The sequence below is a fragment of the Aegilops tauschii genome, chromosome 3 (assembly GCF_002575655.3).
Source record: "Aegilops tauschii subsp. strangulata cultivar AL8/78 chromosome 3, Aet v6.0, whole genome shotgun sequence".
NCBI classification, from domain to species: domain Eukaryota; kingdom Viridiplantae; phylum Streptophyta; class Magnoliopsida; order Poales; family Poaceae; genus Aegilops; species Aegilops tauschii.
This window is the reverse complement of record NC_053037.3, coordinates 261,372,817-261,389,377: the sequence shown is the minus strand read 5'-3', so window position 1 is coordinate 261,389,377 and position 16,561 is coordinate 261,372,817. Positions and strand designations below refer to the sequence as shown.

General features: G+C 45.4%; 2 protein-coding genes across 2 annotated transcripts; one reads left to right on the top strand and one right to left on the bottom strand.

The window, feature by feature from the left end:
* Positions 1–285: 285 nt before the first annotated feature.
* On the top strand, positions 286–2,702 carry LOC141020977 (uncharacterized). Its single transcript, XM_073495931.1, has 5 exons — positions 286–758; positions 844–1,047; positions 1,121–1,198; positions 1,682–1,783; positions 2,416–2,702. The coding sequence occupies exons 1-5, from the start codon at positions 684–686 to the stop codon at positions 2,506–2,508; spliced, it is 552 nt and encodes a 183-aa protein (XP_073352032.1). The 5' UTR covers positions 286–683; the 3' UTR covers positions 2,509–2,702.
* A 9,206-nt stretch (positions 2,703–11,908) lies between these two features.
* Positions 11,909–12,534, bottom strand: LOC109739055 (uncharacterized). The gene is made up of 2 exons (XM_020298130.1): positions 12,275–12,534; positions 11,909–12,185 (listed from the first exon to the last, which is right to left on the bottom strand). The coding sequence occupies exons 1-2, from the start codon at positions 12,532–12,534 to the stop codon at positions 11,909–11,911; spliced, it is 537 nt and encodes a 178-aa protein (XP_020153719.1).
* Between the last annotated feature and the right edge of the window lie 4,027 nt (positions 12,535–16,561).

Here is a 16,561-nt window from a genome sequence, read left to right as displayed (position 1 = left end):
TTGTTCAGAATATGATCCTAATGACTATTCTAACCTCGAGGAGTCAAAGGCAGATGGCCTGTCCTGTTCATCCATCAAGGTGCCTGTTCTAATTTGGCAATGTTTTATTGATTGCGGGTATCTTGCATATGTTGTCTTGCATTTCTTCTACTTTGTTGCACCGCCATCTGCTTAGTTTACTCATCATATATGTCGAGATGCCATGCCCATCCATTATCAATACATATTCCATCTGTCATCATACCATGTTTTTCCACTCAAATGTTGTTCTTGTGCATCAGACATCAAAAAGGAAGAGGGTGATTGCCGAACCTGAAGGAGCACCAGCAAAGTCCTTGAAAAACGTGGTGGTGCCGGAGAAATCAAACAACACCCCACTTATATTGGCTGTACAACCAGTGACACAAAACGTAGGACCGACTCCAGCAGACTGTACCCATACTTCACTGGCCACACCACTAGCCCCACCACACAGGACATGCACTCCAGCAAAAGGTATACCGATTTCATTTGCCATAGCACCAGCTGTACCACAGAAAAATCCCACTCCAGCAAAAAGTACAGCAAGTCCACCGGCCGAAGACCTATCCCAACTGCAGAGACGGCCAATTCCTGCAGATTGGAACCCCATTCCATTTATTCCCAGTTTAAAAGACAATGCTTTCAATGTTGTTAGGGACTACATGCATATATTCCCATCATGGGAAGATTATTGTGAAGACAAACACCATTTTCACATCTTCCTGTCCAACTTACGTGTAAGTGCTATTATTCATGGTTATTATTTTCCTGTTTTCTGCTGATTGAACACATCAATGATTTACATTACATTGTTGTAACTAGGCGAGGGTCAATCTGTATAGTCATGACGAGCAAAGCTTGCTTGTGCTTTTCAAGGAAGCATTGCAGCAGTATCGGTGTTACCTGAGGAAATCACACTTTGATGGCAAGTCTATAAACGAATTTCCGGTGAAGTCTCCTGTGCTAAATTTAGAAGACATTGAATGGAAAAACCTTGTTATGCACTGGTCTCATTCCCAGGATGAGGTACTGTCTATGAAATCACATGACAATTTGAACTTCTACTTTTCCGCATGTGCCTTACGGATCTTTTTTGCAGGAAATCTGCTCGAAGAAGAACTCCGGTTTGAGAAGAACGACAGGATATCGCAAATATGCTGCCCGCTGCTTTGCTCTTGTTAGTACCTGTTGTCCTGTATCACTGTACTTGCATACATACCTGGTTCATTATGTGACAGCAGTATGCATGATAGCTTTCTTATCAATTGTTCGCTCCAAATTATCCGATCTGTATGAATGGTTACATTAGTGTAGAATATATCCAATGCCAATTTTTTTAAGCTCTGCATTGTTCTTGTAAGTACATGCTGTCCTTTATCAGTGTACTTATAATGACAGGTAGTTGTTCATGTACCATCACTCTGCAGCTTATTTTCCTTTGCCCTCCATTTTCTACACATCAGATCTATATTTACTCTTATCATAAGGTTGGTACTAAAGAAGTTTAGTTGTGCATTGCTCTTGGTTGTACCTTTTGCCTGTATCGCTGCACTTACATTTATAGCTACTTGGTTATGTAGCATCACTCTTCATCTTATCTTAAATATTCTCCATTTTTTCATATATTATCACATCTATATTTACTCTTAACAAAATGTAGAATAAAGGCAATGCTTTTGAAGAAGATTCTGTGGTAAACTTCTTGAATTGCCCCCCCATCAGCATGGACAAGGCCTTTATAGAGCATGTCTTCACCAATAATGTAAGTTTGTCCATCTCAAGCCTTCAAACTTTGTTGTATACATTTGGTTAGGCATGACTGCAACAACTATTTATTTTTGGTGTTTGCATCAAATTGCTTGCTTAAAGTTTATTATGTAGTTCATAAACAAAAGTTTGTCCTTTCTCAATTTAAGTTTTCAGTTGTACAACCAAGTTCCTTCTTCATACCATGTAAATTAAACTATACAGAGCAAGTGATCTTCTTTTGCACTGCATGTATGCTTCTGTTCTTCATCCGTAATCCAGTGGTGTGGTGAACCTACCCACTACAGCACAATGTCATATTCTGCAATGTCTTAACTATGAACAATGTCATATCATTCTACTATTATGTAAACCGTCTCTTTATTTGCCAATCTGAAATGGTATAAATTGACAGCACACTAACCATTGATACTTATGAGTTCTTGATCTATAATCCAGTGGTGTCGTGAAGCTTCCAACTCCTTCACAATGTCATTTCCTGCCATGTCTTGACCTAAACAATACCATATTGTGTTAATGCAATTTTAAACTGTGTCACTTTATTCGTCAGTAAGAAATGTGATGAATTGTCAGCACTGATACTTTTATGTGCAAAACTTGTCATCTGTCTGCTTGTTTATCTTTCAGAGTGAGGAAGATATAAGTGTTGAACAAGCGCAGTCTCATCATCTTGCTCAGCTGCTTGCGCTGCAGCTCCCCAGCAGGGCTAACCTTTCTTGAACTCTATTGAAGTGCTGTCGGTTTTGTATATTATTTTGTCGGCGTGTTTATTTGCACTGGTGGCGATCTTTGATGCCCAGTGTATGTAATCTGCTGTCTGCTTGTGCTTTATTATCATAGTGGCGAACTTTGATGCCCAGTGGATGTAATATGCCCTAATTTCTTTATTGTATAGTCTAGGTTTTTTTCTTATTCACGATGCTGCAGTTATTTTACTGTATATATATCCTGTCTTCGTAGTAAACCGGCCAAACCGTAAAATTACGGTACATAATCGGGCCGTCATGCAATCACGATGTAGGTTGGGCCTGAAACGTGCCGAACAGCTCACGGGCCGGCAGCAGCCCGAAATGAACCCCGGCCCATGATTGTGCGAATCAAATCACGGGCTTTTAATAGGCCAAAATTGTCTCGGTCCTTGTTTGGCCCAATCAGATATCGACTGCGAGCAGGCCGGATGCAAACCGGGCCGTAGTTAGGCCCAACTATATGACGGGCTTTTAACAGACCGAAATTAATATAGGGTCGAAATGTTAAACGGGCCCTTAACAGGCCAAAACTAATATCAGGCCGAATTACTAAGTGGGCGTTTAGCAAGTGGGCCCAAAAGCATAGTGTCTAGTTGACGGGCTGAATCTGATATGGGCCATAATTGAGCCCAAAGCCTCTTAAAGGGCCGGACCTGATCTGGGCCGTAATTTGGCCCAGAACGTGGTAGGATTTTAACGGGCCGGATCTCATATGGGCCACTATTAGGCCCGGAGCGTGGCAGGCCATTAATGGACCGGATCAAATATGGGCCGGCATTTGGCCCAAAACATGGCAGCCAGTAAATGGGCCGGCCTACTAGGGTCCTCAAAATCTTGTGGGCCTACAGCTGGGCCGGCCCATTAATGTCGGCAAAATCTCATGGGCCTTTAGCTGGGCCGGCCCATTATGATCCGGAAGAATCTTGTGGGCCTTTACCTGGGCCGGCCCATTATGGCACACAAATATCTTGTGGGCCTTTACCTGGGCCGGCCCATTATGGCCCGCAAAATCTTGTGGTCCTTTAGCTGGGCCAGCCCATTATGGTCCGCAAAATCTCGTGGGCCCTTAGCTGGGCCGGCCCATTATGGTCCGTAAAATCTTGTGGGCCTTCAGTTGGGCCGGCCCATTTAAGCTTGATGGGCCGGTCCACGTGTCAACATATCATAGGCGCGTCTCGCCCATTGGATGAGTGACACCTGTGCCAACGCGGACCTGACACGTGTCTCCTCCAGCCAATGATGACTTTACACGTGGAAAATCCCCATTGGTCGGGGCTGTTAATGGGTTATCGGATCCAAAACCGGACCCGATAGCTTAACGGCGTTCCGTTACGGTGGATGCCACGTGTCGGTCACCCTTGACGAAAGCACTTCTGTGACGCGCGATTTATCGTCATGGAAGTGGACACTTCCGTGATGATAATTTTGGTAATGTCATGGAACACTTCTACGACAACACATGTATGACTATCTTGATTCTGTCTTAAATTTGTCATGGATGTACATGCATGACAAAAAACGCGACCTACTGTGACAAACACGTATCATCACGGAAGTGTATTTTTTTGTAGTGACAGTAGGAACGCGAAGATACGAGCAGTAGTACCAACTACAAGAAGAACAGTAGTAAGACATACTAGTACTACTGTACGTACTAAAGAGTTCAAATAACGAGAAAGAACATAAACATAGTTCTGTTGGGGGCTCAGCACAACACACCCCTGAAATAAAACTAAGCAACTAGTCCGCTTGACACTGCAGTAGAACCAGCATGAGCGACGGCACTGCCACCTTACTCGGAGTCCGAGTCCACGTCCCCGACTTCGTCCTCGACTTCGTCCTCGTCCCTCTTCCTCTTCGCCGACACTTCTTTGCTTGAACCGGACACTGGGCTCTGCTTCTTCATCCAACCCTTGTAGATATTTAAACAAAGGTAGGCATCCGTTGCTGCGTACAGGATGTGATCTTCATCTATTGTCTTCGACTCCCATGCACGATGAAACTCCTGGTGAGGTTTCTTCAGTTGAGCATACGAAGGACCAATCATGGCTGCTGCCAGGGTCAGCATTGAAGGCTGATAGGAGGACACCAGGCTTGCCTTCTGGAGATCAAAGGGCTGGCCTACAGCGAGGGTATCCGACCCAGGACTATCCTGTCGTTCGTAAAGTCTACAGTAATGAATTTCCCTCTTTTGTCCTTGAGGAAGAACTCAAATTCCTAGCACCTAACGTCGGTATGGCATAAGTGGTAGACCAAGCACACGTTATGTACGCAAACCTGGATCACGGCAGGCTTCTTCTTCTCTGCCTCCTTTAGAAGCTTCTCGCTTTGCAGGACTGTGGTGTACTCAACATCTAGCCCAGCGACCCACTCATCCTTTGAACTTTGGAACATGCGTAGGAAGCGAGCAAGGCATGCTTCCACCATCACGGATCTATGGGTGTAGATGACGATGAACTCATCGCCGCTGATGGTTCTAACCTGGTACTCATGGCGATCATGGATATTTGGAGGCGGGTTAGGAGAAGTTGAACTGGTGTAATGTGAAAGGACGGGACGACTGGGAGCGAACTGTTGTAAGGTAGAAAATGGGGACGAGTAGGGCATGAGAACGGCGTGGGGTGGTTGGCTTGCTCACTGGATAAATAGCTGCATGCCCCCAAAGAGTTCTCGAGTACTATGCGGGGCCCACTAGATGTCATGCCTACTAGACCCATATTGTAGGCCTAACGGTATAGCTTCTGCGTGTTCGCACGCCATGCCAGCGCGTGCATGTAACTTCACTTAATTTCGTCAACCATCGCGCCTCCCACGACCTTCGCCTCCCTCGCGCGGTCGCGCCCGTTGAGACTTCGGACGGCTATAAATGAGCAATTTTTTGCCTACTCCGCATGCATGATACTCCCTCTGGTCCTTTTTACTCCGCCTAAGATTTGTGTCAAGTCAAAGTTTGGAAAGTTTTTGACCAAATTTATACTAAAAATATCAATATCTACAATACCAGATATATATTTTATGATACTACATTTCATAATGAGTATAAAAATATTGATTTGACATTGTGAATGTTGATACATTTTTCTATAAGTTTGGTCAAAGTAGAGGTACATTGACTTCAAACAAAACTTATATGCACAATGCAGACTAGGTCCTCCGTCCAGGTGTGTGCCATGTCCTATGTAGTCATCACAACAAGGTTAGCTATTAGAGTACTACTACCTCCCTTCTAGTTTAAAGGGCTCGATTCAAAAATTTCACCTACTCTTACCAAGATAGAGGCGGTGGAATAGTTTTTGTAGTCTACAAAAGTACTCAATTAATGCTCTCGTTCTTCACAAAAAATGTGTTTACCAATGCATTATCGCATTACATGCATGCATGAACACTAGTAAATGACAAAGATTTTTACATGCACTAGCATGCCCGTGCGTTGCACGGAACATCAAGATGCATTTGTATGATTAGTTTATCTTGTGGGAGAAAAGGAAGAACGAGGGAAGGCCTTATCTGCAAATGTGGAGAGGAGTGCGGGTAAATTGTCATAGTTTCCTTCCTATCCGTTAGATATAGATCGGACGGCCTATATTGTAGGATGTCAGGCACACCATCATCACCAACTCTGGTTTTTATAAGAGTAGAGATTAGTTAATATTCTCTTTAGGCTACTCATTGGGGAAAGTATCATATACTAGTAGCATGTGCATGATACTAGTGTATGATACGGGACTACCTTTATAGTGCCATGCATGACACAAAGTAGCATAGTATCTAAAATGATACGGTATCTACCTATGTAGGGATGAAAATGGAGCGGAAACGGACAAAACTGGGTGCTACCACATTTGTCTTCATATTTTTCTACAGAAGCGGAAACAAATACAGAAACCTTGAAAATGAATACGGAAATAGATACTACCGAAAATAGACACGGAGCGAATATAGAGCGGACAAGGAAAAAAACTGTGTGTTGACCGGAACTTAAAACCCCCTTGAATCATAGAGGAATACACACGAAAAACAAACAAATTCAAGGAATTGTTAACATGGATACAAATTAATATGGTTGTGTTAGCAACATAGGGTAGTATTATAGTAGTACATGACAATTTCGTATAGGTCTAATTGAGTATGTGTGTGGTAGTAAAAGTTGGTCCTCAAATGATCCATCCTGCTCAGCGTCTCATTGTGTGTTCTTTGGTAGTTGGGCTACAAAGCAGCCATGGGCCTATACTAGAAACGGAAATTCCATATTCACGGAAATGGAAAGTTCTGTTTCCACGCCTGTTCCACCGGAAAACACCATTCTGTTTTTGTTTCCATTTCCATTTCCGTTTTGCAAATTTCCATTTCCGTTTTCATATTTCCTCTCCGTTTCCATTTTTCCTCGGGAAAAACAGAAACTTTCCGCTTCATTTTCATCCCTATACCTATGTTACTCTAACCCCCCCCCTCTCTTCTTTAATTCTTTGCCACATCAGCATGTTTGCTATTCCTGTGTGCATGATACCAACTAAGATACCACCACTATGGCTAGCCTTAATCATCACATGCAATAATTTAGTGCACCTTGAAATCTGAACGTGTGTGGGGCGTGTATGTTTTTAATGAGTTGAGATTGTACCTAGCCCGGCATGCAAGATGACTTATTATGCACCGTTCCCCATACCTGCAGGAAGCCCGTTCGTCTCCAAATCTATTCCTCTCCATGTGTGAAAACAATCTACCTGCTTGACTCTCCTTCTCCCTCCGGCAGTCCCACCACTCCACCCCGTGTGGAAAAAATCTGCATGCATGACTCTCCTCCCCCCGCGCTCGTCCAATCTGTTGTGACCAGCAATATTTTCACCCCTTCCCTCCCCCGTAATTTACTCCAACAAATATGCCCATGTAGCTATTATGTTAATCACGCAACAAATCTTACGTAGGTGTGCCATTGCTCGCTATAAATACTGCACCTCCCACGGCATTCAGAAGAACGCTCACGTTCATCGCTATCTCCTCCCCCTCCCTCTCACGTCGACCACCATGGCACGGGCGGATCTGGGCCCCAGGCCCGGGGCATGGCCTTTTTTAGTTATATATAGGCATGTTTTTGAATGGGCCCGGGGATTAACACAACTATACCTGGCCCAGTACGGTAGAACCCCTCACCGCGACTCGTGGTCTCGCAGACCTAGCCACGAACCAATGCCCGTTAGGTTGCGTGCGTTGAGGCAGTCACCAACGCCCGTCGGTGACTCCCCTCCCGCCCTCCGCTCCGGCCAGGACTGGCTCCGGTGACTCCCCTCCTCCCTTTGCCGTTCGCCTGCTCCGCCGCTCTCTCACACCCTCCACCGTAGCGCCGCTCGCCTGCTATTGGCTGCTGCTCCGTGCCTCCGTCGCTCGCCCTGCCTGGTCCCCTGCTGGCTGCTGCTTCGGTGCGTGCCAGCTAGCTCTCCTGCCTCTGCTCCGGTCCGGCCTCTCATTGCTCCTGCTCTGCTCCAGCCCACGCCCAGTAGGACTGACAGGACTGAGGACTAACGCTCAGGATTGGTATTTGGTAATGCCCACTGTTGATAATTTTTTTGAAGATCAACATCCAATTTCACTTGAAGTGTTGCTGCTTATTTCTTATTTGAATGTTCCGTAGAGATGTCAAATATTGCATTCCGTAGAGGTGTTCCATGCTTGCAGAAGCTACTGTTAATTCCGTAGTACATGGCGTTGTAACCCTGAATGAACCAATTGGATTGCTGCTGCTTATTTAATGTAAATATTGCTGTTGCTATGATTGGTTGAGGAATAAGATGGGTGATGATTGGTTGATCTATTCCATGGTGTGCAATATTGAGCGAGAAATATTTGCAAAAGTTGATGATGATGCTATTATATATCGCTTTCAATCCTGTAGATCTCGCAAAGGAATTTTACCTCGTCATAGTAGTAAGTTTTCAACTCTGTACAATGTTAATTGTTTCACTTGATGTTTATGTCTTCTCTTATGAAATTTTGCTTTTCATTTCCCTAAGGTGTTGGCTCTTCTTCCATCGTTGATCAAGTTATGGAAGACACTGACGAAGCAAGCCATTGATTTGGTACTCTTTTTACTGCATGCACTATTCGTAGTTTTTCTCATCTTTTTTTATCTATTTTGTTGTATCTTTAAGCATTGAGTTTAAATTCTAATTTTGTTGTGCAATTGAGCCATATTTGAGTTAGCTATAGATTGATGGACGTTAAGTTTTTCTCTCATGACAAATTTTTTTTTGGGCCCGGGGCTTGCTTGCTCCAATCCTGGATCCACCACTGCACCATGGCATCGCCCCTCCCAAGCCCTAGGCGCCCCTCGCTGCACCGCACGGACGGTCACGCATCGTCGTTCCGTTCCTCGCCGCCACTAGTCGAGGAGGACGCGTTGGTGTTCCGCTCCTCGCCGCGATGCGTCGAGGTGGATGCGTCGGTGTCCCCAGTCTCGACAGCATGCGCATTGGAGGACGCGTCGGCTCCCCTCTACGAGGAGAACGTCACGCCGCCCACTGAGCCCCCCCAGCCTTGAGGAGCTTTGGAAAGAAATGGAGGTCACCTTGTGGGAGGCTTTGCCTCCGGCAGAGCGCGCCAAAATAGAGGCGGAGAAGAAGGCCGAGGAAGAGAAGCGCGCCACGAGGCATGCTAACTAGCAGGCCTATGTCGCATCCGAGAGAGTCAGGCAATTGGCCCTTTGGTAGAAGGCTCGTGTGAGGGTTGTGAGGGTGGCGGAGGACGCCCGTACCAAAGCCCTAAGTACAGTCGGGCCCAAGCGCCTCATCTATGCTTGGCGGTACGTGGACCGGGGCACCCTTCCAGCGAGGAGGAGTACCTGTTGGCGCCGGATCAACACACCGGTGAGATCGCGCTCGCCCGCCGACAAGCCGCCAAGCAGCACCTCGCGAGTTGCGAGGCTGAGGAAGAGGCGTTGTGTCGGCAGCTGGGAAACGGCCGCGCACCAGGGCACTCGTGGCGCGCCGCAAGCGCTCCTGCGAGCGTTGTGGCTTTTATTAGGAATAATTTAGTTTCGTAAGGCGATCTCATTAGTTTTGGGACGCAAATGATAAATCCCAAACATTCAAGAATTATTAGTGTCCTTAATTAATTATGCAAAAGGAAAAGTTTGGAAACCTTGTGTATCCGTACACATTTTGTAAGTACGTGCATATAGCACAAACTTAACTATATATCGCACTATACGTCTCGCTCTATATATGCTAGCAGACTATGCTACTACTATAACTTTTGTATGTGCAAATGCACGTTTTAACATTACGATGCGGTTTTTGTAAAAGTAGAAAAACAGCACTAGTCAAGCTTGTGAAACGATTCAATGCAAAAGAAATGCAAAAATGCTCATTTGATTGTATAGTTTTAGGATCCTTCTCTGTGGTAATTTCTCTATCGTACTTTGTACGGAGTATCTCACTGGTCAGGAAGGCATGCACATTCCCAAACCGCTTCTTACACCCTGTATCGAATTTTTTGCCTAACAAGTTGTGCCGTGCAATTGGAATTCCAACTTGAGTACTACTACTAGGAGTACCAGGGGCAGTACTTTTAGGCTTCTAGATTAGTAATCCCATAACTACTACCTCCGTCCTAGTTTATTGGTACCCATTGTAATCTGTGTCAAATTTTGACCATAAATTTAACTAATGAAATGTTTATGCATGTCACCAAAAATAATATAACTTTTGTTGACATGCACTAACATTTTATGAGTTAAATCTTTGGTCAAAATTTAGCACAAATTACAATGGTGACTAATAAACCGGGACGGAGGTAGTAGTTTAGAGGCCCAAATGAATGAGTGAGGCGCCTTATGTTACTCTCCACTATGACTAGTCTTATGGGAAAAGCTGGGGAAGAGACGGCTTATTTTTTTAAGCCGCCAAAAGAACTGGCCCTAGGAGTAGTAGCTAGGGATCGAGTGTGCGACATGAACCGGACAAAGTAAATGCAGAGAGATGAAATGCAAAAAAGACAGAGGGATGTGATGGTTGCTTGTCCGTTCATTTTAACAGGCCACTTATTACTGGGAGTGGTGGGGTTTTGTGATATGACGGCTTTACTGCCGCGCCACGAGCGGTGTGAGACTCCCATGCAGCGCCGCCCTCTACACTAGTACTACCTCGATCGTGGTTTATTAGTCCCCCATTGAATTTGACAGAAGATTTAACTGACAAAATGTTAGTACATGTCAGCAAAAACTATATCGTTGGATTCGTATTTGAACATAGTTTTCAATGATATAATTTTTGGTGACATGCATGAGCATTTATCGTACTATATATAATGTTAGTTAAATTTATGGTCCTACTATATATAGTAAGGTGCCCGTGCGTTGCACGGAACAGTGAAATGCATTGATCGGGGAGTTGTTTATTTTGACAAAGTATGTTGGGGTCATCTCATGTGTAATGAGTCTCGATAGGTTTATTTTGTTTATTTTTTAGTATCGATTTTATTTATTTTCTCTAGACGACCATGAATGTACTCCCTTTGTCTAGGTGAACAAGTCATCTTAAGTTGTGCACCGTGACCAAGAATGAGGGGAAAACGAGAGAACTTAATGTCTATTTGCTAATTAATAGCATTGCATGCAATGAACTAACCACTGCATGTCGTGTTTGGTAGTCTTGAGTCATTGAAAACATGCACGCCCCACATCTCTTATTGGTTGATATGTCAAGAAACAAGAAACAAGGTGGGAGTTAATGCACCGCGCCTAAGTGTTTTGGGATTATTTGGTTTTCGCAAGGTGACTTAGAGCGAGTACAATAAGGTACAATTAGCAGGCTGTAAGAAGTAAAGTAATATTTCTAATGCTTAGTTGGAGGAGAGAGCATAGGAGAGAGAATGTAAGCGGGCTCTCATGCAGGAGCCAGCTGCAGCACATGCTCCTAGGCACTATGTGAGAGTGGAAAGTGGGTCATGTATTAATAAAGTAGCACATACTTATAGCTAATTGTTATACATGTTGGCTATAAGTTGGCTATAGATGACATGGCACTTTCTTATAGTCAACAGTTGGCTATACTATTAAGTATTAACCATGCTCTTATACACCTAGACGGAGGGATTAAATCAGGATGACTTGGAAGGGGGCAGAGGAGATGTAAGAAATGGTTCATCATAAGTCTTTCACCATTACTGTAGTAAAAATTCTCAATTAATCTCATAAATGGCAAGCGAGAACTCTAATGGAGCAAAAGCATACATGGAAGATTCTAGACTAACCATAAATGGATACACTTTTATTCAAGCGCGATACTATAATAGAGCAAGATCATGCATGGAAGGTTCTATACTATGTAAATAAGAAGTCTCCTCATGCTTAGACAGCGGATTACATTGAGCGAAGACTAATGATGCACATTTGACTTGGTAACACATATGACCAGCTGAACCTCCTTGGAGTCCCCGTGCACCATCTTGGGGTGAAAATCATACCAGGCGCCTTCCATGTCCACATTGCCAGGAACGGAGCAGCTCGGCATAGTCCCAGTCAGCGCGATGGAGGTGGCTTGGGCGCCCTCGTACCTCGGAGGGGCAGTAACAGTGAACACGCACCCGTACACAAGCTTCGTGTCAGCATTAGTGGCGTTGCCCCTGACGCACACTATAGAGACGAGGCGCAGCCTGCGCGGGCCTCGCCGGTGCCCACAGCAAAGAGGAAGACGCTGCCGTCCTCCTCCGAGACTAGCAGGCGGCAGTGATCCTCTAGCGACTCCGGCACGGCGAACGGGTAGCACGTCTCGTACTTGGTGTTCACCGCCGCGGGCTTGTAGTGATCGACGGACGGTTCCGTGAGGTGATGCATGAGGCTCGCTGGCGAGCCCTCAAACGACGACGTGCACTCATAGCAGTAGCAGGGCGTGTGCGCGCATCTGGAACTATGCTCCGCCAGCGAGTGCTGATCGACGTACCTCTCGTAATCGAAACTCTTGTAGATGCAGGGCACCTTGCAGGCATCGACCAGGCCGTCCATGAAACAGGAGTGGCGGTAGGGGACGTTGCGCCCGCCGAATGGAGCGCGGGAGTAGCACACGAAGCAGTAGATGGTGTCCTTACTAGTACTCCCTAGTCCCTAATCTCTACTCTCTTCTCTACTTCTCTACTCTTATAAAAAACCGAGTTGGTGATGATGGTGTGCCTACCATCGTGCAATATAGAACGTCCGATCTATATCTGACGGACAGAAAGCAAACTATGGCAATTTTGCAAAAAGATACCCGCACCTCTCTCCACATTTGCAGATAAGGCATTCCCTCGTTCATCCTTATCTCCCACAACCTCATTGTTGAGCAATTAAAAAAGGAAGCCTCTCGAACAATCTGGCTTGGTGGACTCGGCCGGCGTTGTCCATCCCCATGCCTCCGCTCAGTCCGACCACAAATCACCACCACGCCCCACTCCTCCTCACCTTATCTCTCCTCTTTCTCGGGATATCATTAGTTTTTACACATGAGATTACTCCCGCATGGGTCAATCACAACAGGTGTTTTATAAAAAATGCATCTTAATGTTCCGTGCAATGCACGGGCATCTTGCTAGTTTGCATATAATTCCAAACACCATGTAGACACGTTCTTTGACCATTTTACAACTATGTTAGTATCATTTTAGTGGTCAGCTGGTGCAAGCTATAGCCCCGGGTGTTTTAACCTTTTTTTTAGTAATGATATCTGGCGATTGTTTGCCATGAGCCCAATCCTGGCGAATCCCACATAACCGTCAGCTTTCCATCCGATGGTGGCCTGTTTTTAAGCCATAGTATTTGAAAAACCCGCCACCCTTACACACGTACTGTAACTGCGTCACGGGCGTTTGCAACTGCCATGTCTCCCGGCAAACATTTGCTGGGGATTGGAGTTAGCACCGATGGCGGTTCGTAGTCGTTCCACGCTCGGGCATTGAAGTTTGTAACTATTTTAGATTAGAATATACAACTCCTCCGGTGCTAGTAGTAGATCAGAGTCCTACTCCACTACTTTATATGCACACTAGGGCATAGTAGTAGGTACTGTAGGGAGTACTAGTACCGTGATCACTCAAGCAAGTTGTCTGGCATTGATATGACCCTACGCTGTTGGGGTGTGTCTTGTAAGTCAAGTGGCATGTTGTTGTCATCATCACCTGTCCACTTCCCGTAGTACATATTCGCTTCTCCATCTTCGTCTGCACATAATCGTCCAATCTTCCATCCCCGCTAAGGCGCCTCCCCCCTCTTCCGAAACCCAAGCACTAACAATGGCAGAACCGAGCAGCGTCCGCCGAAAGAGTGGCTGGAATTCGCTCCCAACAGAGGTAACCAAGCTCATTGTTTCACGTATGGACAATCTCAGTACCATGCCGCTCGCCGCGTGCTCGTCGGGGCTGTACCATTTACTCAAAGCCCTTGGGCCAGAGCTTTTTAAGCTAGCACCTTGCTTGCTGATGCCACCTGATCTTCAGAAAATGTGTCACACAACATAACATTGGTAGGGTGGCGAGCATCAACCCCCTTGACTGCGATCCGATCCCCGTCACCCTCAACTACATTAATGGTATGTACTAGGTCAACATGAACACGTTTTGGATGGTGCTCGCCGATGGTCGCGGCAGCTGGATGCTCGTGGAGGTCTACACCCGACGATTGATCCCCCTTCCTTCGATTAACACTGCACTGCTTTGGCACCGTGGCCCAGAATACTCGGAATCTTACAGTAGCCAACATGATACCAAGTTTGATTTGCTCAAGGTTATAATCTGCCAAGTGCCCACAAGATCTGCGAATTATAAAGACTTCGCGCTAATTGCGTTCTTCAACCGCGGTCTCACCTATCTGACAGGTCACTGCGGTAAGTGGATAAATCTGCACGTCCATCGCAGGATCATACATCCTCCATGGTTCTCTAATGCCATTGAACACAAGGGCTTCATTTACGTTGTGGACTCCTTCTATGGCTTGACGTATTGCTGGCCTACTCCAGTCATCGCTACAAACGGTTGTTACAGCAGTATGTTACTTTCCTATGATATCATAATGGCTTTCTTATATTACTACAAACATTTACTGAAAAAATATTCATGCTCATAACATGCTGTTCTTAAGATTGACTACAGTACGAGCCCTTTTTTATTCGACACCAACTTGATATGATGTTGTAGGCCACCTGGTGTCCCTACCCTTCCTAATCCCAAAACCTTTCAAAGAAAGCGGCATGGCAGTTGCAGGTGGTTCCTGGCTCAATCAGACGACGGCGAACGATTGATGATCGTTCACACGTACCGGCCGTGTTGTTTCATGGAATACAATCACAGTCACTGCAAGGTCTTTGAGCAGGATCCCAGCTTCTCTGGGCCTTCAGGAATTTTTGACTGGAGGCTGGTAAGTTGCCTTGGTACACGCTCTCTGTTTCTCAGACTGAATTATCCGATTAACCAGGAGATAACCGACGGCAAGGATCATGATGGCAACACGGTTTCGTTCATCAGGCAAAACTGTGTGTACACAGCGTACCATGCGTCTCTCCATGCACCATACCCTGATATGTGCCGCCACGCTCTGCAGCCCAAAGTAGGAGAGAGGGTCGCAAGTATCAGACTTCGACCTGCTGGCTAGAATTTCCCCCGTCAGGCACCCATCTGGTTCAAGCCGTTAGCCAATCTCCACAGCTTAATAAATAGTAACGTCTAACTGAGACAGTTAGTTAGATGCGCACACTTGGTGTAGTAGGATCTTTATGTAGTTTGATGCACACACTTGTTCTTTTTTGGTAGCCCTTTTGTAATGATGGCTGATGTTTGGTTCGAAAGAGAGAGATGCGTCTTTAGTCTTCTGGCATGCTTACTGCTTCGGTTGCACCCCCAGTCCAGGTTGCTGCTGCTGCGATTTTCAATGTACAATCAGTAGTATATTTCGTTTGTTGGTTGAATAAATGTGTTGTTGAACGACAAACACAATGTTTTGGAAGTCGTTGCACGGTTTAACCCTTTAGTGCCCCGTACCGTACGTAGCGCATACTATTTTGGGTACGGAACACGTTTTCCACTTGTCGATAACATGCAGCCCACTGACGAAGGCCCAATAGAGGAGCCCATAATTAACTGGAAGGGAGGCCCTCGCATGAATCCAGCCCAGGTACATGCTCATGGTCTCCTAAACATAAATAAGTACATAAATAAATAAAGCTAAATGCTCATGCACTAGTTCTTTAAATTCACGATTTGAAAAGTCAAATTTTAACAGGAGGATATTTCATATGAGAGTGTCGTTACACTTAGTCGATATTATTCTTAGGAAAAGATAGAGACCAGTCTTTTTTCTCCCACCATTTTCTTCCTGCAACCAGCGGTCCCATGCAAATCATAGTCAACGTCGTAAATAGTTCTGGTCCATTATTATTTTTCGATAAGAATGCCCAACCCAGCCCAACACAATGGTGACACCACTTTATCCTCCGCCTTGGTGCGCTCGCCGCGGCGCCGCCGTCCGGCCCTTTCAACATAGTGAATCGGGAGAGGACTGTAGTTGTGAGCATGACAGTATGGACCCACCAGGTCCACTCCCGAACACAAGCAAGCGCCTCTTTTACTACTCAGATGCACCCCTCATTTTTTACTCTAATCCACCCTGCTCATATCTGGGGCCCACATCATTGTCAACGTATATCAATTAATGACAGAAGTGCACAACTTTTTTTGAGGATTTGTTCGGAGGAACAGGCTATAAACTGGGTTGTGCGATCTCTGTAGCCTGTCTAACAACGCGACTAGCCGAGCAGTTTTTTCTTTGGGAAAATAGGTAGCCCACTATTTCTTTTTGAAGAATACCCAAGCTAGGCCTATTTGTTTTCCCCAACTTACTGGGCTGCAAATCTTTCAAGACGAGGAGGGAAGCATTCCGTCCTGGCCAAAGAGTATGGGCAGTATGTCTTAAAAGCAATATGAAAGGGGTTGCAAATTCCAAAAAAATAATAGCGAATGGGCAATTAGCTTCATTTTTTGTTTTTGTTCTTCAATGATATTTTATA